General features: G+C 36.0%; 1 protein-coding gene across 3 annotated transcripts in view; it reads right to left on the bottom strand.

Annotated features, from left to right (window-relative positions):
* Positions 1-1,116: 1,116 nt before the first annotated feature.
* UBP1 (upstream binding protein 1) overlaps positions 1,117-23,474 on the bottom strand; it is a 38,607-nt gene continuing 16,249 nt past the window's right edge. The window contains exons 3-16 of one of the 3 annotated variants that reach the window (XM_084281947.1): positions 22,972-23,048; positions 20,185-20,290; positions 19,483-19,589; positions 17,694-17,846; positions 17,430-17,540; positions 16,777-16,884; positions 9,675-9,778; positions 8,874-8,928; positions 8,555-8,645; positions 7,378-7,468; positions 6,560-6,669; positions 5,754-5,896; positions 5,157-5,208; positions 1,117-2,913 (exon numbers count right to left, since the gene is read on the bottom strand). In XM_084281947.1, coding sequence (XP_084138073.1) covers positions 2,876-2,913; positions 5,157-5,208; positions 5,754-5,896; positions 6,560-6,669; positions 7,378-7,468; positions 8,555-8,645; positions 8,874-8,928; positions 9,675-9,778; positions 16,777-16,884; positions 17,430-17,540; positions 17,694-17,846; positions 19,483-19,589; positions 20,185-20,290; positions 22,972-23,048 — 1,346 coding nt within the window. In that variant the 3' untranslated portion in view covers positions 1,117-2,875. Of the gene's footprint in view, positions 2,914-5,156; positions 5,209-5,753; positions 5,897-6,559; positions 6,670-7,377; positions 7,469-8,554; positions 8,649-8,873; positions 8,929-9,674; positions 9,779-16,776; positions 16,885-17,429; positions 17,541-17,693; positions 17,847-19,482; positions 19,590-20,184; positions 20,291-22,971; positions 23,049-23,474 lie in introns of all 3 variants that reach the window. The other 2 variants (XM_084281946.1, XM_084281948.1) reach the window with 2 other exon arrangements.

Raw genomic sequence — 23,474 nt, forward strand, 5'->3', positions numbered from 1 at the left:
AGGCAAGTAGATCCGTAGGCAGTTGAACCAGACCTACCCTGTGGTTTTCAAGTGTAGAAAGCCAAACTCTTCACATTTGGGTTGTTGAAGAAGCTGTCAACCTCTAAGTAATAATAATTAAAAAAAATCTAAGTATTAACTCTTAAGGCCATGCTTTCATCCTTAGTTTTCCAGTGCTAGAGGGTTAGATAAATCAACTCTTTTATATTAAGCAACCTAATTATCCAAGATAAACTACTCAACAGTTCAGAAAGCTTTTCTGTGTAAGATTGATTGTGTGTGTGTATGTTTTAAGAGTTCAGGGCCTGTGTGTTTACTGAAACCTAACAGAAATATTGGCTTCATTAAAAAGCAGTTGGAGAAGCTCCTATTGGGTAGTACTGCAGCCTCCCCAGCAATTTAGAATGAGGTTTTGAACGTGAATGCGAACATTAAGAGACTTTGATGGGTAACAACAGCTGTGTTTTGTTCATGCTTCACACATTCACAGGTGATGGGGATGGTAAATGAAGATATCAACTTTATGGATAAATAACAGATTGTAGTGCAGTACATGGATTTCTTTACTACTACAAAATAAGTCAACTAAGGCTTGTTTTGCACAGTGGTAGGGGAGTGTTGTTACAATCAGATTTCCATTAAGATAAAGCTATAATAGAGTTTAAAGCAGATTTTATTCTCAACTGTACCAGGAAAGTTAGTGGTAGGTACCAGTATGTCAAAATATGTTGCCTTTTGTTGGGTCATTTTTTCAAGAACATAATGAACATTGTAAGTCTATTGCATAAAAGATGTACAAAAACAAATGGAACCTACTCTGATATAGGACACTTAAATAAACAATAAGCTGATGTCAAATTCCGATTTCTTTGAATTATTTAAGTAAGTTTTCTATTGGAAGCAGCAGTTGGGCGTGTGTTGGGTGCAGGATAAACTACAGAGCTGGTTTGCTTCAATTATTTACTTTTACCAACCGTTAACTGCTAGGATAAACTTCACAGTCTAACTCTTAACAGAAGTATCTCCAAGATGTTAAAAGAAATGAAAAGAACGTTTACAAAATTATTGAAAAACATTTATTATACTTAAATTGAAATGTGTACATCTTATTAAAAAACAAAAGCAATTTGCTGGTGCCATAATTTAATTCCAATTTCAAGTGAGCTGGACAAACTACTGTACAACTTTCAATATTCTTTAAAATTAGATATTTGGATACTTTCCAATCAATCTTTCATAAAACATTTGGATTTGAATATGGTATGAGCTGAAAAGACACAATTGTCAGTTCAAGAAAATACTAGGACCAAACAATACCCAAGTATGAACAACTTATAGGCAGAAATGTTTAAGTACAGAAAATGTTACTTTCAGTGCAGAAAAACATAAAAATAGGAAAGAAACTCTAGCTTTGATGAATTTAAATTTTCAAAATGCTACAGGTTTAAGAAGCTTTTCTTCTAAGCATTTGAGCCAGTTATGAAAGAGGGAATGAAAAATCTAAGCTGCTTTTTTACATGCTGTAGTAGCTGTTCACAATGAACACTGCAGCATAAAAAGCAAACTATTCCCAAGCTTGCAAGCCAGAGATCAAGGTGGAAACTTTCAGAGGCACAAAATGACAGATATGAAACTGTCACTTAATACCTTTTGAAGTATTCCCCTTTGAGTACCTAGAACAGTTGAAACAATGTTAACATAGGAAATGCTGTGCCATGTCTTTACTAGAAATATCCAAAATATTGAAAAAACACATTGCCTGGTTCAAAGTAAAGTAAATATTTGGTCATATGGTAGAGGCACTGTAACAGTTTTACAGTATGCATCTGAGGGCAAAGAGTCAACAGAAAAGGTAAGATACTTGTTCATAATAGTGACTTCAGTAAGGTTTTACCTGCTGGTAAGGAGACTTAAAGGGTGCATTATTTAGTGTTTCTTAAGCAATTTACTTGATGCAGAAAGTGATGATAGCCCCTTGGTGCCAGTGGGTCAAGTTCCCTCAAGAGCGTAATACCATAAGTCCTACAAATCCACCTCTCACTGCTAGTATTTTTAAACCCACAATGTTACAAGCAAAGAGTTAAACTGCAGCAGTGCTCTGCAGAGAATCTAGGAAACTAAAAATAAAGGATGCATAGGCAATTCTTTTCCATTAAATTTGTTAAAGCAAAACACAATTACGTGGTACCCCATAGGATTTATATTAACCTGTCCAATAAGGTACTACTGATAATGCAGTTAGCTGCATGCATATATTGCATCTGTCTAGGACTTCTTAAAAGCCCTATTCTGGCATTTACACTTCTTACATACACTCTTATAAACAATTTACATGGAAGCTGTTTTGACAGCTTTGTTCTCAAAGACCCAACAACCTGATCACTATCAGCTTAACTACTCATTTCCACACAGATTAATATGTGCTCTGCTAACATCAAAAAAAAAATAAAATCAGCATAAGGTACAAGCAAGTAATAGACAAACTGGCACAGAAAGGTAAATGCCCTCAGATAAGTTTACATTCATCTCCAACTGGATACAGGTAATAGAAAAGCAATAGTGCTTCACTTCTAGAAACTGTATCTACTGGCCATAATTTGCCTTATTTCAGTAAAGGGCAAGCACCTTTGCTTACATTGTCTTCCATGCCTGTACATAAGCTGTCATGGCATTATACCTCTCATGAGGACACTTAGCTATGGCAGTGATAAGGAAGTTCACTTATCAAACAGCTCATTTGAAAGGTAGGTCATCTTGTGTTTTCAATATGAAACATCTTATACAGTGAAGTTAGATCCGAAGTTTTTGGATGATCTTCATAATCTTTAGGCAGGACTTCATTCTGCATTGGAATATGTGTAGCAATCATGTGACATCACTTCAAAATTATATGGAAGCCTTCACCATTTTCAGCTAAAAAAAGAGAGAAGTGTCAGTCTTCTGTAAATAGAGCCATAAATGTACTAGCCAATGCAACAAAATATCAAGGAACGAACTTGGTTTTTACTGTATGGAAGTAGCTTGTTACCGTTATGAATTATTAAGCTTGAAACTCATAAAACACTGGTAACTTGCTATTCAAACTAAATGCTTAATAATGATTTTGTTTGCATTTGTTTCTGAACTCTTCCTGTTGCACATTAAAACCACATCATTTGACGGGGACAGCTAAAATCATAGACGGAAGGAAGAACTTCTGCAAGACCAATAAATCAGTGTTAGTGTATTTTTTCAATCATCTATTTTCTGATACTCAGCCCTAAACGATAAAGCCAAAATGGGACCTGTGTTGGAATCCTGTGGACTTTGTTTAGAAGCTAGCAGTACCACCGAAAGGCTTATTAACAACAGAGAAAAACAAGTCTCTAACAATCATTAGTGACAGGAATAGATTTTATTCTACAAAACAATGGGTTTCAAACTAGAATGCTTGTAAAGTGAAGAAGACATCCAGCTGATCTACAGCAAACTTTTTTTTTTTCCTTACGCTGAAGCAAAAATGTTACGATTAACAATTCGTAACTGGCTCTTAAAAATTGGGTCAGTTTCTGTAGGTAAAATCACAGTCAACCTTGTCCATTGATTATGTCAATTTTGTGGTAAGTTTTACCAGAAATAAATTGGATTCTAAGGAAGCATGGCATTCATCATAAAGAACACTCTTTTCTATTCTCTCTTTCATTCTCTCTTCTTCCTCTTTCTCTCCTTACTTTCTTCCTCTTCCCCTCTTCTCATGGCTTTTTTTCTCTTCTTCCACTCTCCTTTCTTCCCTTTCTCCCTTTTCCACTTTTTCTTTCTCTTTTCTGCTACCTTCCTCTCTTTTGTTCTTTCTCTTCCTCCTTTCCTCTTTCTTGCTTGGTCTTTTTCTTTTTTCTTCCTTTCTTTCAATTTTCTCCCTCCCTCACCTTCTTTTTCTTTCTTCTTCTGTAATTTTTCTAAATTCCTTTCTCTGTACTTTTCTTTCCTCCTCCTCTCCTCTCCTTCTGTCTCCTTCTCATTCTCTTTTGCTGTGTCTCTTTTCCTTTGTTTCCTTTTTCTTCTTTTCCTTCCTTCTTTTTCCTTCCCCCTTTCTCTTTTCTTTCCCTCTTTCTCCTTTCTTTTGCTTTTCTTTTTCTCTCAGTTTCTCCTTTTATTTCTTTTCACTGTCTCTTTATGCTTCTTTTCCTTTTTCTTACTCATTTCTTTCCATCTTTCTCCTTCCTTTTTTCTTCCTCTTCTGCTTTTTCCCTCTCCCTCTTTTTCTTCTTTCTTTTCTGCTTTCTTCCTTCCTTTCTCTCTTGCTTGCTCTCTTCCTTTTTTCCTTTTTATTTCTTTATTTTCCTCTTTCAATCTTTTACCCTCTCTTTTCTTCCTGTTTTTTCTCCTTTAACTTCTTTTCTTAACTTTTTTTCTTCTTTAACTTCATCTGTCCTTTTCTTCTTTCTCCCTCCTTCCCTTTCTCTTCTCCTTTTCACGTTCCTTCTTTCCCTTTCTTTATCTCCCCATCTTTTTCTATTTTCTTTTTCTTCTTTCCTTCCTTTTTTCATCTCCCTCTAATGCTTTTCCTTTTTCTACCTTACCTTTCTTCATCCTTTCTTTCCATCTTTTTCCTTTTTCTTCCTTTCTCCTTTTTACCTTCCTTCCTCTTCCTTTCTTTTCCCTTCTCTTACTCTTTCATTTTTCTTTCTCTTTTGACCTTTCTCCCTCTTTCCTTACTCCTTTCTATATCTCTTCCTCTTTCTTTTGCTCTCCTTTCTTCTTTTGCTTTCTTTCTCACTTTTTCCTTCCCTTCCTTTCTCTCTCTCTCTTCCTTTCTCTCTCTTTTTTTTTTTTTTTTTTTAATTTTGAAACCTTTCTCAACACTTATGAACAGCAAGCACTAGTCAGTAACAGCTGACTGAATTTTAAGAGACTTATTACTGAGCACTGCACTGGTCTGTACTAAAAGCTTGGTAGAACTGCAGCGCTACATAGGGACTGAAAGGTCTGGCTAAGAGAGGAGTAACTCATATACACTTTCTGCCACTACTGCATGTAGTTTTTTGGCAAGTCTGCCTTTACTGGAACTGCCATTTCTCTTTGCTCATTGAAGTTACTAGAACAGTACTCTGCTTTAAGCAAAACTCCTTAGTGGAATAAACATTTTTGTTTTTAGCTGTCATTAAAAGACACTGTACCTTTTATTGTGGTGAATAAGAAACAACTCTCATCTTGAAAGTTTTGAACCATCTGAAAAAAATCATATTTTTATTATGCAGAAGATAATTACATCAAATACTAAACAAAGCCTTTTATAAGCAACTGCATACTTTTAGTTTTATTCAGCTGTGACAAGCATATACCAAATTAAATTTAAACATATTTCTGTCGTAAGTACTGCTTGTTAATCATGTGACAACCAGTTAGGAACCTATTACTGTTGGCTGTTTTTGAAGTCTAAATATATGTAGCAGATGCTAGAGTAAGCCATAGTCAACAGTACTTAATGTGCCTTTGGGCATATACAAAATAAATACACACTAAGTAATTACTGCATCATCTCAGAACTAGGGACTCGGAAGTCCTTCTCTTCTCGTAGTTTGAGATTATTCAGGTAGAGGAATTGACATTTAAAGGTAGTTAAAGGCTCCTTACAAGGTACAAGAGAAAAAAAAAAATACCATGTTGCATTACCAAACAGAAAACATAGTAATAAAGAAGCAAGCATAAGAAAAGTCTTCATTCTCATGAATTCATAAATAAAGCATTTTTTAAGAAAATAAAATTTCTCTTACCTGATCACTAACAAGAATGTGGATGCCAGTGGGACCCTGTCTGTAAACCTGGTTGATCTGATGCAAAGGAATATTAAATGCCAAAGCAAGCTTGCGTGTGACTTCTGAGGCTGCCATTTCTTCTAAGTAGATTGCATGATAAACTACAAGGGAAAAAAGCATATAGATAGACAGTGTGCTAATTAGGAACAAGTTATTACATGAAAAAAAATGGAAATCGTGTATATCCCTGGCTCTCAAAAATCTTAAAACCTAAATGCCTTACGTCCACTCTCCCTGTGTACTTGCCTAACAAGCAGGTAGTTGCAGTCCCTTAATTGTATGATTTACACAAATTTACAATTAAACATTAAGGTCCCATGTATGTTGAAACAACCGCTAGTTCCCGGAAACTAACATGGTACCCCTGTGCTAATAACCATAACCTTGTACACTGCTTGGCTGTTTACTTGTCAAAGCTGTACCACTTTTAGCTCAGTTGCACAGAAAATGACAGGGAAACATAATTAAACATTGCTAAGAACATTAAGTCTTTAATTTGCTTTCACTTTTATATTCATCTACATGCATCTAGTTAATATCTTGGCTGTACAACACAGCACAGCTAATTTGAATATTTCTTAATTAACTATCCAATTAACTACAGTTAGTTTTATCAGTGGACTGAAAAATCAATAATTTAACCTTGAAAGCTTTTCAGGTCCTACAATGTTACTGGACAGCTGTGTCATTCTGAATACACCACCTATCTTTTATATTTTTAAGATACGAAAAACGTTACATAAAGAGACCCGTATGTACCATACCATATATTGCACCATTGCTGCTATCACCGTTGCCTGCATCTTGTGTTTCCAGTTGTACGCTCCTTAATGGCTCCTGACAGACATAGATTGTTAAACGGGGCCTAACAGACCTGCAAGTCAAACAAATCACGGTTTACACAAAAGCTTGCTTGCCCTGGAAATATGGAAACCAATTTGCAAAGGTAGTTTTTTTTTTGCTATGTTAACAGCATAGAGAAGTATACTTGAAATGCTTTTCTTCTCAGACAAAAGAAACAGTGATTTGATATCACACTATCAGTAAGTGGTTTCACAGATGCTACCACACCAGATTTAAACAATATCAGTAAATTTTGAGTTCATCATGACACTGCTTGTTGGAATCCTGGAACATAGCTGAATAGCAACAAGTCCCACAAAGGAACTGTATACCCATTTCAGTCAGAATCAGACAGATAGTTGGGATGCTGTATGTCTTAGTAGTCAACTTTTTAGTAGTCAAGCCTCAGGTTGTTCTGAGTTCACCTAAATGAGAGGTTTTGTGTTATGGCAACAAATTCATGTCTTCAAGAAACTGGCACTGCCCAACTGCACTGGTACTAGTCTTACAGTTTACTTCTGAACCCATCAGCACCTGCATCTCACCTGCGGTCTGCCCAGGACACAGAGTTGCTTTTTAAATGTGAAAGGATCTGCCAGATTCTGGGAAAGCTCATGCAGGCACAAAGGCTCATCCAGCCACTGAGCACTGGCTTCCCAACCTCCCGCTCCAAGGAAGGGAGTGCTCTTCCAGTGTGTGATACAACAAAACCCAATCAGCGGCACATTCAAGGTTTTACCTGGATTTCAGTGCATTGTATAGCCGAATTCCATCGGCTGGACCACAGATTTGTACCAGATCTTCTCTTGTCAGCTTTAATAAATCAGCACCTGGAGAAACACGAGGATTTTACTAAGTTTGTTTTAGAATATTTCTGCTTTTAAAAAGAAATTGTAAATTCATTTAAACCAGGATAACAAATTCAACCATAAAAGTGGAATCCTGCAAACATGAACAAGCAAGCAACATTTTTAATAGCCACTACCTAGCTAGCACTATGAAAATATGACCGATTTTCTAAAGGTGACTAGTTTTTCATGATGGTGTACACATCTTAGAAGTACAGAATCTGCAAGACACACAATTTTAGTAGAGATATAGGTATTCGTTTTCTATCCAGACAACAGCTTAAATTACTCAAATATACTCATTACTCAAACTAATACCTACCCTGCATGCACTTAAGTTACTACGTTGTGCTCATATATAGGAGATGCTGCTAAAGGGTGGCATAACTAAATCAGCATAGTCAAACCAGTAAATCAACATCCTGTGGGATACTTCCATCTAAAAGCAGTTCTTTTTGAAAAGATCCTGGGAATAAGTGAGCTGTGAAAACAACTACTTCCCAGAACACTTACTTCAGAAAAGGAAGCTTCAATAAATGATATTAAGCAGTTTTAAACACAAAATGGAAGGAAACGTATTTCTTAGAAGCAGCATCGGTGTCAACGAAGAAAACAACAGTCTGGAAAATCAGTAATTGTAATAGATTTAAAAAAAAAAAAAAAAAAGACGGCTTTTATTATGGCAGCAATCCACAGATGATCTAGGAATTCATAGATGAAAAAACAGCAAGAATGTTTTGTTATCATTACCTGTAAATACTATCGTAATAATAATAATAAAAGTTGAAGTACTATAATAAGAACTAAAATGGGTCTACTGCCTCAAAGGAAATGTATCAGACAGCTAGTATTAGACTTTCATGAACATATGAAGACTATAATCAAAAAGAACTGGTTTAAGGATTTCCTCCACAGGTCTTTGTCATTGAAAATTAAACACTTAACAAGCAAATTATACACAATAAGCTACAATACATATTGGTTCCATTTTATTTTTAGAGAGCAATTTTCCACACAAAACTTGCTCATTAGCACAAACACTCTAAATAAATAATAAGTTTTAGATACCTGAGAAATTTGAAAAAAGCCTTGTATAAGTAGAGAACCTATGCTTGAGCAACCATTGCTGAGTTTCCTGGATTGTGGCTGAAGGATGAAGCTGCTGTAAGAAACAAGATTGGATGTGGTAATTTTTATTGGGAAAAAAAAAAAAAAAAAAAGGAAATACAGATAAAACACCCCAAAATAATGAAAAAAAGAAACCTCAGTTAAACACTTTTCCTGAATACCTATTAATGTCTAGGCATGTATAAATCAAATATACTAACACAAATATCTGCCTTTGTGCAAATAGAGCCAGTGTAAATAGCAGAAAGCAAACACTCACATCTCCAGATCCTTGAGAGGTTCCATCTCCTTGATGATTTGGGGAGGAGGAATTACTACAGAGGACAGAAAAAAAAGTATTAAGATAAATTAAATGCTGCATAGTCTGGGAGTATTAAAGTTAAAATCAAGAGAACTATCATTACACTTTGATATGCAAATCATCTGGTTCATATCTGTGTATTCTTTATCAACTGGAGAAGCAGCTTTACCAACAGTCACGGGAGGATATGTGGTCATTTAGTTGTCTTAAAGGATGACTGAAGAAGAGGTAGTAAAATACAAGGCATACTAAACAAAAGAATACAGACAATACCACTGTAAATTATTCCTTGATCATCCCAGTTTAATCAATACCTCAATGCAACACATTTTTACTAATACAATTTCTGTTATAAAGCTGGTAAAGATTTTTTTTTCCTTCATATTGTATTACCTGTATGAGGGAAATGGGAGACTGTTCTTACTGAAAAAAAGCTGAATAGTTTCCATACACTGACAAGACCTAAATTGGTATAGTTAAAAGGTCAAGTATTTGCTATATGCCAAAGGATGAGAAGAAAAGTTTTCAGCAGTGAACAGCATGGAAGAAAAATGTTAAAGCAAAATAAGTTACATTATAATTGAATCACACGATGCATGTGTCACACTCTAAAATAAATATGTAAGACAAAACAATAAAATCTCTCTCATTCCGCAGTGAAATCAGGAAAAAGTAGCAAGCTTCTGAACTCACTCAGAAAGCACTTTTGAATATGCCTGATTTAAAAATGCAATCTCAGTTACAGAAAAAGAAACTGACCTGTCTGGGACACTGTAGGTATTATGTTGAGCAGAGGTAAAGGTTGGAGCAGGAGTAGGACTGTTGTTTACAAATGTCGTAGGAGTATCAGGCCATGGTGAGCACTGAAGGTAAGAGAAATTTGGATTTAATTCTTTAACAATACAGTTTTTATTCTGATGCATAGTTCTTCCACTTAGACCCAGATTTTTTCTTCCCACTCAGACTTTTGCTCTGTAAATAAAGATTCCCTCCATCCCACACATTACATGCAGATACTCCAGGCAAGAATCAATTTTAACTTGTTCTTTCAAGAAGACTTAAATATATACCTTCACAGTTAACACAGTGAAGGTATTAGTGGTGGAACTGACAGAGAACCTGCATAGACTACTCAGTTTAAACCAAACCAACTAACCCCAAGCCATCTGCTCAAACACATCCCTTCATCCTTGCATGAAAGGACTGTTCAAACTCCAGGTACAAAACAGCAGTTCAGCAAGAGTAAGGAGAACTTTGAAGCTACATTTCACATTGCTGGTAAATCTAACAAAGCTGCCCTGGAAGCAATTTTCAGTAGAAATGTTGTTAAATAGTAAAAAATATATATTAATTTACTGCTGGACTAAAATTATGCTACACGTACTGCTTTTTCTAAACTGGAATTGTTATGCGCAAATTTATGCCATAAGAAGTGTATAACGAACCAGCTATCTAATTTAAAGTCTTCTTTTGGATAGTTTTTAAACCATTATCATAAAAGCTCTTTGACACTAGCTTTTAGTGTTTCTAATACCCTTGCAAATTCATCGCTTTAAATAAAACCAAAAAACAAACTGATTTTGGTATGTTCAAAGACAGTATTAAAACAACCAAGCTGCCCAAGATAAAGTAAGCTAAGACCATGCCTGTTAAAACAACAAAGATTTCTAATATATAAACCAACTAAATAAATACCCTGTAGGGAAGTTTCCAGAGTTGTATCATAGCAGTGCAGAGGGAGGGGAGGTAGAAACAAGTATGACTTCATAGAAACACGTTTCAACAATTTTCCATTGAAAGATCCTTTCACTAGCTGAGGGAAACCATAGGTAAGCCTAATGCTGGCTGTAATCTTCTGTAAAACAGTTAACAGCATTTCAACTACAACCAGTGCCGTCCCTACAAAGCAAGCTTTCCATGGCCTTATAGTGTTACTCATGATTCCTTCTATTCTGTGCATTTCCCTTCTGTTGTTTCTCTTCAAGCTAAGTTTAAATTTCACCTCAAATAATTACACGCTCCACAAACATAATTGTAAAATAGAAGCTCAACATAATAATATTAGCTTTGTTCTGCTGAAATATTTTTGAAGTTAAATGCATTTTCCTTAATTTTCTGAGATTCGCTGACTAAATATCAATGCGAGTTGTTTATCTGGACGCACAGTTTCAAGTTGTACATCCTTAACCACTACTCCTTTGAAGATAGGGTTCAACATTTATTTCACTTCAGGGGCAAAGAAGAATGCATCAGTGTCAAGAGAACAGGCTTTGAACATTTCCAAGTCATGTACTGCAGTTAATGTTGCTTTCCTTCAAAATTAGTTAAGTTGTTCACAACAACAGCCTGAGTTTAAACACAGGAAAAAAAAACCAACACATTTCAGAAAAAAGTTCCCAACCAGAAGAGAGTAGCCTTCCTTCTCCTATACACACACTTAACGCCCTGTTCTTGACTCCTCTTCCTGCAAAAATATTATCTACCAACACTGAATCTGTTGGTTAAAAAAAAAAAAAAAAAAAAAGTAGTGATAATACTAATCCTGCAACATGTCCATTGGCTCAGTTCTTCTGTCACATAGGTTGTGGAGGGAAAAAAAGAACGTTTGAGCATTGAGACACTTAATTCTGTAAGGTTCAAGGTACAAAAAAGCCTAGCGTGAAAAATAAAAAGTAAAAATAAAAATGGCTACAGCATATATTCTTCAAGTGTCTTATAGCAACTAACTCAATCTGCTTAAGGTTTTTGGAACCATTCACATGTACAACTGTCCCACACTTCATAATCCTATCATATTCAGAAAAAGGTTTAGACAAATGTTTGGGTATCAAATCCATTAACAGTCATTAAGACTCAGCAAAGAGGTGCTTCCTAATATCCCACATGACAGTTCTGGACACAGGGAGTTACGAGGGGAGGGGACCACAAAAAGTGCCGTGACTTCCCTGCTGAGGGCTCTCACAAAACATCATCTACAAATTGCCACTGCCAGAGACAGAGCACAGGACTTTCTTTACAGACTTGTGATCTGATCCAGCAGGATATTTCTTACATTCTTACACCCAAAACTGAGGTAACCAAAGGTCTCAGTACTAACTGCCCTCCGTTACTAGTACACTTATACAATACCACTGATACAATTATGCCTTAATCTCTGAACACTGATTAGTTCTTGATAAAGAGAAAATTATATTGGTTTCCTATCTTTAACATCCTTCTTTATGGGATACAAATGAAGTTATAAACTTAACTCATGGTTTTACTGAGCTAAAATGGAAGACTTTCTTTCCAAGTATGACTTTTCAGACTCGGGATATGCGGCATTCAAACTCAATGTTCTTAACTTTTGAAGAGCTGCAAAAATTCAAGTTTTTCTAAGCCACTGTTTACTGTCCTTTCCCTTCCTACTTCCAGTCTATTAGAGTACGCCCAAATTCATGCTTTACAATAGAGTAAAAATGAACTTTGGCAAAGAAGTCCATACTATATTCAAATATCAAATCATCACAAAACCAAGGCTCATAGCATCATCTCTGGAGAACAGGGCAGCAATTTTATTACATAGAGCTTTTTCAAGAAACCTATAAAATAAAGGGTTCTTGCCCTAAGCAGCTGCAGTCCTTCTTGTCCAAAGTGAAAAACTTCTACTCATACAGACTTAATTATTCTGAAAGCAGAAGTAAAGAAGTTATTTCCATAATGTAAAGTCACCCACATAACATATCCTGTATGCCACTATATGAAGTACAGAGGTAAAGAGAAACAAACAAGCAGTACTGTATGTTTTTGTTGCTACATCAGTTTTGTCCCAGCTCTACTTTCTGACTCATATGGCCTCGAGAAGGTCTCATATTCTAAATTTAAGTTGCTTATAGAAAATATTTAACTTCTGCACCAATCTTTCACATCCAAAACTTAATGCTCCAATTCATTTCAAGGCCTATACCTGGAAGTCTTCCAACTTCCACGTGTATTTAATAGTCAACTGTATTTGTAAAAATAGACATTTTGACCAAGTTTAATCAAATTGTAGTTTTATACATTCTATCTTGTGACATATAATTCATTGTATACTAATATAGCAATCAATCAAGATACTGCTTTTTCAAATTCAAACCAGGAAAAAGATCCTGTTTTTGTTTGGTTTTGTTCTTGTTGTTACTTGTTTTTGTGTGTGTGTGTGTGTTTTTTTTTTTTCCTTCTTCGTCAGATAAACTCTAGGTTCTATATATTTGAAAGACAAAAATATAGGGCACCTCTTTCATAAGATGGCCCCTGGATGAAAGTCACCTGTCCATAAACATCTGCTCTGAGGTCAAAAAGGCAGTGTTAAGTTTGTAGCCTTTTACCTCTATGGAAAAAGTAAACTGTCCATAGTACAACACAGTCTTAACAAGTAGTTTAATTATGCGTGTCTGTTTTGAAAATACTATGATAAACACTGAAGAAATTGTGGTGACTGCACTGAATTTTGAAACATGAGGTGGAAAAAAAATGAATAATGGAAAAGCACATTCTTATGAAAACGAATGAGAGGGGAAAGACAGATGACAGTAATAGACAAAGCCTCTAGTTCCTAGGAAAGGATATGAGAAGAACAGAGTGGAGTGACTGCTCAGAAAGCAAGCACCCGTTCAGAAAGGAAGTTTCCCAACTCTTTGTACAGTGTTGTGTTAGAATCACAAATTAAATCGTGAAGAGACCAGTTTGTCCAGCTGGGATTGTGGCTGAGCTGGAAGAAATCATACAGGAAGAAAGGAACAGAATTAGATATAACCAGCAAACAGTAGAATCTTGGAGGGGCACAATAAAACGACAAACATGTAAAAAGAGATGCAAAACGCAAGGAACAAAAAAAGACAGCCTATAGAGTAGGTGAGGTGTAGGAGGAAGATAACAATACCCAGCTTTGAAAAAGGAAGAGAACTACAGAGTGGACTGAGCTAAATTTCTACAATTCATGAAGAGGCAACAAAAACTTATTTCTGAGCTTCTAGGAAAAAGTGCATGCTAAGTAACAGCCAACACACATTTGTCGGGGAAAGCATTCCAAGCAATCTCGTTTTCCTTCCGTAATGGAGCTACAGTTCCTTTGACACATGTACAAGAACCCTCATATATAAAGACCATAATATGTATGCAAGTGTGAATCCTCATACCTTAACAAAACAGGCCTCTAGTTTTTCTCTGTGATAGTTTAAACAGCACATGCATCTGCATATATCTGACCTGCATATATGAGGCAAGTCAGATACAGACACACCTTCTGATTTAGTAAATGGCTAAATCTGGGAAAAAGGATTTCCAAGGCCAGAACTGATCTAAGTAGAGACGTGTGTCATTCATTCCCTGTCCATATTTACAAGGCCTACAAAGTCAAGCCTGCCTGGTGACAGAAGTCTGATGAAGCATCCTTCTAGCTGTAGAATAGTTACTCTTTCCCTAGCAAGCAAGTTGTATACTCAGAGTTAAAAATAATACTAACTTTGTAGTAATTACTAAGGTTTTACTAAAAGTACAGCAAAAATGGTGTTATTTGGTGTGATGGAACAGACCATGTGTTATATTTGCAGATTAAATCAAATTAGCAAAGCTGAAAGTGTTTCATTATACAGGAATGAAGTTCAAAATGGCCTGAACAAACTGAACAAGTGATCTCAAGGCAGAATTTTATTAAGGGCAAATGCAAAACAGGAAGAATCAGCTGCAGAATTATGAGAACTGAAAAGCTGTAAGTAGCTGTTATTCCACAATAGCCTGTGGGTCATTGCTCACCCAATTCATACCTGAATCAACATGTATGACAACACCACAGAAAAAGCAAGCAATTTTCACAGAATCACAGAATTTCAAGGTTGGAAGAGACCTCAAGATCATCGAGTCTAACCTCTGACCTAACACTAACAAGTCCTCCACTAAACCATATCACTAAGCTCTACATCTAAACGTCTTTTAAAGACCTCCAGGGATGATGACTCCACCACTTCCCTGGGCAGCCCATTCCAATGCCTAACAACCCTTTCAGTAAAGAAGTTCTTCCTAATATCCAACCTAAACCTCCCCTGGCACAACTTTAGCCCATTCTCCCTTGTCCTGTCACCAGGCACATGGGAGAACAGACCAACCCCCACCTCACTACAGCCTCCTTTAAGGTACCTGTAGAGAGCAATAAGGTCGCCCCTGAGCTGCCTTTTCTCCAGGCTGAACAAACCCAGCTCCCTCAGCCGCTCCTCGTAGGACTTGTTCTCCAGGCCCCTCACCAGCTTCGTCACCCTGCTCTGGACACACTCGAGCACCTCCATGTCCTTCTTGTAGCGAGGGGCCCAAAACTGAACACAGTACTCGAGGTGCGGCCTCACCAGAGCCGAGTACAGGGGGACGATCACTTCCCTAGCCCTGCTGGCCACACTGCTTCTGATACAAGCCAGGATGCTGTTGGCCTTCTTGGCCACCTGAGCACACTGCTGGCTCATATTCAGCCGACTAATTTTGATACAGCATTACATGACCCACAAACCAAGTAAGCTTTCCAATTCTCTTGACACTGGCAAGGCTTAAGCTGTGCTCAGTTTTAAGTACCATGGAGCAAAAATGACATGGAACACGGCACAGCATACAGAGCAGAAAAAAGATGCTTGATCACAGGCATCATCACAAAATACTACTGGAAGTGGGGGGAGACATTAAGAAAATCAGGGTGCTCAAAGCTTAAGAGAAGCAAAGCCTTAAGGAAGATGACTATTCTGTAAATGCAGGAAGTGAAGAAATACACTCTTTATATTCATCACAAGTCCAGTACTAGCTGCCCTAGCTCAATTTTTCTTCACTGTGATTAATGTAACACTTTAACTTCGTATTTCAAGAGTTTTGTACAGAGGTTGTTAAGAAGTTTAGACAACTTTCAAGAATTGTTTGGCTATAGTTTGTCTTAATTGCGACAACTGATACGTCACAACTCTGTAAAGTACCTTCTATCCTTCCTATAAGCAATAATTATTTCAATGAAGTACTTACAACAAGAAGAGATGAAAGCAAGGGAGGAAAGAAAAGAGTAAAAATCTCTCCAAGGAGCAGGATCAAGAAATGCTTCAGACTTTCTTTAGAAGCAGAAGTGCTAAAATCCTGTTTTCTCCTGTCTATACCTCTCCCCACCACCTCGGGCCATCTGCATGCCTGCGCTGCCAAAGAATCCTAAAGGTGCATCTTAAAAGATAGAAAACAACAAAACAAAACAAGACCCACAGCCAAGAATACTAGCAGGTAAATTCCAGACAGCTCTTTGCTTACAGTAGTTCTGGGAAGGGGGTGGGAGGGAATCCCCCAAGGAACCCATATTACTTAATACTGCTCCCCACCCCAGGGTTAGTGCACACACAGTGACTAACTGCTCTGAACTGCATTAAACCTGCTTGGAGCACAAGATGTAGATGGCAAAAGGAAAAATTGGTAAAAATCTGCAACACTGCATGTCATTTTAAAAATAATGATGTACATGGAAACTTAGATCAAATGTAAACAGAAATAAGGGACAAAACATTTTGACTAAATTTCGCTGTTCTTATTTCCACTAATTACATACATACAGGAAAGCAAAAAGCTATTTCACTTAAAAGTTGCATAAACTGAAAGCTCTTTACTTTTGAAAGTCACACAGTCTCTCTGCAACAATTTATCTTAAGTGTTAGATTTAGGAAGGATTCCTTTGCTAAAAACCAACATGGAGCAATTGGTATACATAACAGTGAATAAAATTAAGGCACAGCAATCAAAATATTTTTACTTTATATAACGGAAGTTTCTCCTATATCTAACACTGCACAAGGTATCTTGCACAATGAAAAGATAAGCAGAAGTCCCTTACACTGCCTCGCTTTGCCAGAGAATCACCGTAGTCTGCTGGCAAAGTCCGCTTGCTGGACTTTTTCTGCTCATGTTCAACTGCATCTTCAATTATAGGCTCAAGCCTCATCTGGACAAACACCAAAGATTTGGATCAATTTCTTTTCATTATACAGCGAGGAAAGATCTAAAATCCTTTTCAAAACTTCTGAAATCTTTAGAAAACTCTATAGAACTCACTGGTGTTTAAATAAAAAGAAAATGCAAAAACCTATTGAGGCTCTGGCCTTATATTACATAATCTACAAAAAAAAAAAAAAAAACAAAACACCACAGTCTGAAGCTCAAACTTAGCAGATAATTAAATTCTAGATTCCCCCTCCCCTTTTTTTAAAAAGGCTTTTCAGCTGCAAGCTTTTTAGATCTGTACCAAAAGACTTGCTCTAGGATTCAGTGCAGTCACTCATATAGTGTTCGTTCTTAGAGTGTGTTAATACAAGCATCTATAATCTAAATGAAGTTTACTAAACAGAATCTTTAAATTTAATGTTGCTGTCCATTGGACAAGTTTGTCAAATAAAGAGCCTATCTTTGTGTAGAACTTCTTCTTCCCCAACCTTTCCAATACTGTATCTATATATTTTCTCCTCAGCAGATACAATTCTTTTTTGTTACCTCTGTGAGAATTGTGGTGTCATATGAAGGCTGATACTTTTCTTTTTCGTGTGCAGTTCGTTTTTCCATCTTTTCTCTGTCTGTTTTCTGTTTCCTGTCTGCTCCTTTTGGCTAAAAATGAACAGTTACATGAATAAAAAAGTGGGTGTAAAACAGCTTTATAACTGAAATCTGATCACAGAAGTCAAGCAGTAACATAAAGATGTCTCCCATCTTTATGAGAGCTTCTGAGAGACTTATTAAGTATCTGTTTTCTACTGTTACCTTAAAAACTTTAATTTGACAGCTGGCTGAATGCAGATGGTCTGTATATTCTCCATTTTCTGTCTGTTTAAATGTGTCAACCTGAATCCTAAAAGGAACTCCTTTCTCTCCTCCGTGTTTACGAGGGGTAAATTCAGTGCTGATACAATGTACCTGAAAAAATAAGCACACAAATAAAACCCTCAGAAGTGTCCTATACATGAATTTCACTAGGTGTTAGCAACAGCAAGTACATTTTTAAGGACAAGTAACATGACCCAGCCTATCTGAGGACCAAGCTGCATGACTATTTTTTTTTCCTGCCCATTTGCAAACGAAGCCAAAAACACTATACTTGAGCTGGCAGGGAAGAAGGGAAACAAGCGTGTGACTGAAATTGCTCCAAAAACCAGAAGGCATTATAGATTCTTATTAAATGAGAAATTGTAAGCTGTCACATTAGATCTTAAGAAAAATGTATGCGCATGACAACTGTATCTACCATGAATATAACAAAAACTTTTCAACATACTATTGTCAAAGACGTTATACCTACAGTAAATTTGAGTTACTTGTAATAAATGCTACGAGAACTACAGAAGGTCCCTGACTGGAAGAGTTTTTCATCTCACGTGAACACAAGGTATTTTCAAACATGCCCAACTTCCAGTAAAAGTCAACAGATTTTTAACCAGTATATAATTGCCTGAAATGCTTTTGAAACTACATCAGCCTAAAGACTGCATTTATCAGCTAGAAATAACCCTAAAACATACATAATGAAAAAATCAGTGCAACCGCAAGAGCTATAATGAATCTCACTGGACAGTGCTCCTGATTTTTTGGTTGCTTCTGGAATATTAGGCAAGTTAAACACCATGGACAGAAGCATACCTTACACTGCCAAAGACCATGTGCAGTACTATTCTGCTTTCTGTGGCCTTCAAAAACAGAGAACCACAGATTGGAAACTGAAGCATAGCCAGGGCAGCTAATTGCTATGCTGCAATTATACTTGCATAATCAGAACCAATTTATCTCACACTTCTTCACAAAACACTATGTTTTAGTAATCATATAACTGTCAACAGAAAAAATGTCTTTGATTGCACCAGATCAAAGTTAATTTATTGACAATGCTGCATTTAACCTATGGCAGCCTCAGTAAGAAAAATTGCTACCTCAAACTCTATACTATTTCTCCATAATAAAAACAAGTCTGATACAAAAGTAGGCTAAAAATTTGAATGCAAAACTAAACACTCTAAACAAATTCCAAGGAAAGCACCTTCAATTGTCCTGAATATCAAATGAAAAAATAAACAGCAAAAATCCTACTACGAGGAAGCCTACTGATATAAGAAACTTATCTGAACGTTTAAAGACCTATTTGTAGCACATTAACATTTTGTATCCTCAAGCCAAGCTTCTGTTGAAGCTCATCAATAGGACAGTGGGTCTCCCAACTAAAATAATGCGATAGTGACAGTTATTTAGGATAAATGAATTTTAATACTCCATATAACTAAATATTTTTACCATGAAATCTTTCTTCAAAAAGCTTTTTGAAAACCTTTTGTTTCTAAAAGCTGCTTTTATAAGATCAAATTAAGTTGAAAAACCTAACATGGAACCCTTACAGATTAGTTGCTATGAACCTGTGTTTCTTAAAAAGCTGGTATTTAATGACTATCTCACAAACAACAAACAAGAAACTTACATACACAAATATGCAACTTATGCAAATATACTGTTGTTTGTGACCTGTAAGGCACCAAACACAGACATCCAGTCAAGTAAAGTTTCAAACCTGAATAAAAGCAGATGTACATTTTGTTGGATCCCACAAAAATTCAACTGCATTGAGCTGGCTTGGATTTGTCTTGATATCAATGACTCCAACAGACATTGGAATATCTGTATTAAAATAAGTAGTATATATTTTAAAATTATAATATTCCAAGAAAATACTAGAAATACATTGTAATACAAGGTTACCATGAGCACATGCGATTAAGGGAGAAAATGCGGGCTTTGCCAGCTTAAACATAAACAGTTTCTCAGGACTGATCTGAAGAACCTTAGTAGACTTAACATACAAAGTGCTCAACGTTTGGGAGCTCCTCCCCTGCCAGCCTGCCCACCCATCCACCTACAGCTTATGCATCAAATACTATAAAGTAATGCAAAATAAAGAAACCATGTTGGAGCCATTTCCACAGTCTGCTTGTATCTGTGTTCTCCTAATAACTGTAATATTTAGGAATCAAAATTACAAAGAGTACTAAATGTATAAAGTTGCAGAATTGCAATCTTACCTCTGCAACACTTAAAGGTTTTAAAAGAATATGAAAGTGGTAAGAACATTTTTGTTTGAAATACATTAAGACAAAGTGGCACACAGAAAACTGGTCTGCGTTTTTTTCATCAGTGCTAGCAGAAATACGACCATGTTCAATTTAAATGTGGGTATTTAATCTAATATAACTCCAACAGATAGAAACAATTATACCTAAGTCAAGAAGTCTGTCCCCAGGGCGGTTCCATTTCCATCCTTCTAGCTGCTGGTGTTCTGTATATTGCAACCTTCTATCATGGAACACAACTCTTATAATACTCTAATGAAGAAGAAAACAATGATGAGCCACAACATTACTACTAGAAATAGCCTGAAGATAGACCACTAAAGCACTCTGAAACAGCCATACTGCTAACAAATAGGTATTAACAAAAACAACAACAAAACAGTTCACAACCATCAGTATCCCTAAGTATTCTAGAATACAGAAATAAAACTGAACAGCAGGAAAACTTGGTAAAAGTGCAAAAAAAAATTTACATCTTATTGCATATTCTAAGGTCACTATAAGTTATGCACAGCAAACAGAGCAACACTGACAGCACAGTATCAATTCTGTATGCTACATACACTTGTTTTAGAAAACTTGTTTAGAAAGCAAAAGCCTTCATTTATTCTGAAAAGGGGTGAATACAGTTTGACCATTTTTTAATGGGCAATTTTGTGAAATACTGCAGAAAGTTTTAAGAAATTAATAAAAAAATCTTCCTAGTACTTACAAACGTATTTACAATAAATCTATTATTTTAGTTAATAGCAAGGAATAATAAACAACTTCCAAACTATTTGAGCTTTTCTACCTAAAATATTCGTTTAAAGATACTAGGATTTGATTAACTTTAATCAGCTAGAAGCAATTATCCAGCAATACCTATTTTTGTGACCAGTTCTGCTACAACTGTGCTCTTAACCATATTAAATAAATTTCTGTTCTGCTGTATGAATGCATATACAAAGAAATTTGTTGCACAGAAGAAAAAATATATATGTTGTATTTATGAATTAATACTGAATGAACAAAACTTAGACAAATTTTTTGAAGTATTTTCTTTCATTTCTACGGTCATATTAATAGTGGACAAAATTGGTAAAAACAAAACCAAATGTACAACTTTTAAATGAAGTGCCTCTTCTTCACAATACATTTCCTTAGTTTTATTTTAAAGGTAACAAAGTGCATATGCATACACACAAACACACTGCCCCTTTTTCACTGCACTGTTTGACAGCTATGAAGCTTCAAAGTATCTGGAGCCACTTTCACCACCATGAAATGTCTTCTTTGTTCAAGTTCTGGGATTCCAGTATTTAAGTTTCCTAAGTGAAAGTTTTTTTTTTTTTCTGATGCAGCACCACAACACCTTGCTGTAAGAAAGTTTCCTTTTTTCAACTCTTACATTGCTTTGTCCCATTCTACCTACCAAATGATTCATAAGTAATATATGAACCTATCATATGGCAGCAGACAGATTCTCCAAAGCTATATGGAAATAGCACCTAAGGGGGCAAAATATGCAGCAGGCTTATTACATCAAGTCAAAATGCCAGGCTGTAAAGTTTTAATTGTAGAGCTCACAAATCCCAACTTTATGCATTTGCTTAGAACTTCTTGAAATTATCTCTGAACAAGCATCCCACAGACAAGTAAGAGCAAAGCATAGGACTACACAAGCCAGCCAAATTTCACCAATGATATAGACCAAAGCTGACAGGTAAAGACTCAGTCTCCCACAGACACACCATTCTGATGTAATTTTGCAGTACCACTGTCAAAGTAACTTTATTGAAAAGATATTTCCTTCTTCCCCCAATAAAAAACATGAATACGATTCTTTTTTTTTTTTTTTTTTTTTTGGAAAATTTGATAAAAGTTGTCAGATGCTTAAGAGAAAAATCCTATCTCCCCCACCCCCCCCACAGTAATTATTTTAATAATTTGTACCATGAATTGGACATTTTTCACTGTGCCTCAATTCTTATACTTTGTGCAATACCTCTGATTCACAGTATCCTTCTGATAATATTAAAGCATAAGGAAACAAATATGGATTAAGTACAGGAGTTTAGCTACAGGACAAACTGTTCATTGAGCAGCAGAATTCGAGAGGTCCATGGAGTTCCTATGAATTAATCTCCTACATGTCAATATCTCACTGTTCCAAAAACCACAGGTTGGGCTACGTGCATTTTCCATTACATGTATTAATAAACATGCTCACTACGCTTCTTCTTTCTGAGTTACCCTCTAGCTTCCTTCCACACTTCCTAATGAACTGGAAAAAGAGATGGCTCAGAAGACATTGGATACAAATCTACAGACAAGTAGGTATCAAGCCTAACATGGAAAAAAAAAAAAAAAAAAAAGCTGCCTTCACTACACACAAGCACTCTATGCACTGGATTTTTTTCTTTTAATACTACTGTCAACAGTCACTCAACAAGTAGCTAGCGTTGGCAGAAAAAAAAAAAAACAAAACAAAAAACACACACAATCATAAAATATACAGCCTCTGTATTGGATTTATCTACCCTAACTTCAGATATTCATGAGTTCAACACTATTACCACAGTCTCGTTTTACTGCGCAGAAACACACAGGTACATTTAGTGGAGATTCATCTCACCTTAAAGCAGATCAGACTGCACACTGCACAAAGACTAAATGAAGTGATACCTCACCTTCAGTTATCTAAAGATACATGAAATGAACTCATTCATAAAAGGGGAAATGCATACATATATAATCTTGTAATTTGTAGTAAACCTGAACCCAAAACCCAACAAAACTAAGCACTAGGATCTTCTGTGCCTACTTTTATTGGTCAGATCAGCTAGTCCATCACGTTCCATGAGTCAGTGTACAATAAAAGGTTAAATACTGCTCTCTACATATGCAATCAGTAGAGGTTTGTTAGTAACACTATCTGGAGAACTTCTCACCTTCACCAGTTTTCCATTGATTTCTGGTATGTCTCCAGCTTTCCGATTATCTAGCATCCGTATTTCATAGGACTGACCTATAAAGAAAAAAAATTTGTATGAACAGAACAGTCAGATCACAAAGCCATTTTGTGTTTAATTCAACTAAATTAGCCTCTGGTTCATATATGGTACACAAGAATATCAGTACCTGAAAGTTCACGCCTGAACTTGAACCTGAAGGTTCACTTTACAGCACAGGAATTGGTGCAACAACAATTTTTTTTTGATTCATATCAAACTACAGATATTTCCAAAGCTTAAGCATTTCATTTTACATTCAGTGCAAGTATTTTTTTTTCTGGTGCGTTCCTGGTTTTGTTTTTCTTTCCCCCAGAAAAAAGTACACCATAAAAGCTGAATTCTGTCATTTTTGAAATTGATGAAAGGCAACATACTGAGAACCACAGCCTAGTCTTCTGAAACAATGTTGAATGCATGAAGTGAGTTTTTATACTCTTCAT

The sequence above is a fragment of the Netta rufina genome (assembly GCF_964035555.1).
Source record: "Netta rufina genome assembly, chromosome: 2".
Lineage (NCBI taxonomy): Eukaryota > Metazoa > Chordata > Aves > Anseriformes > Anatidae > Netta > Netta rufina.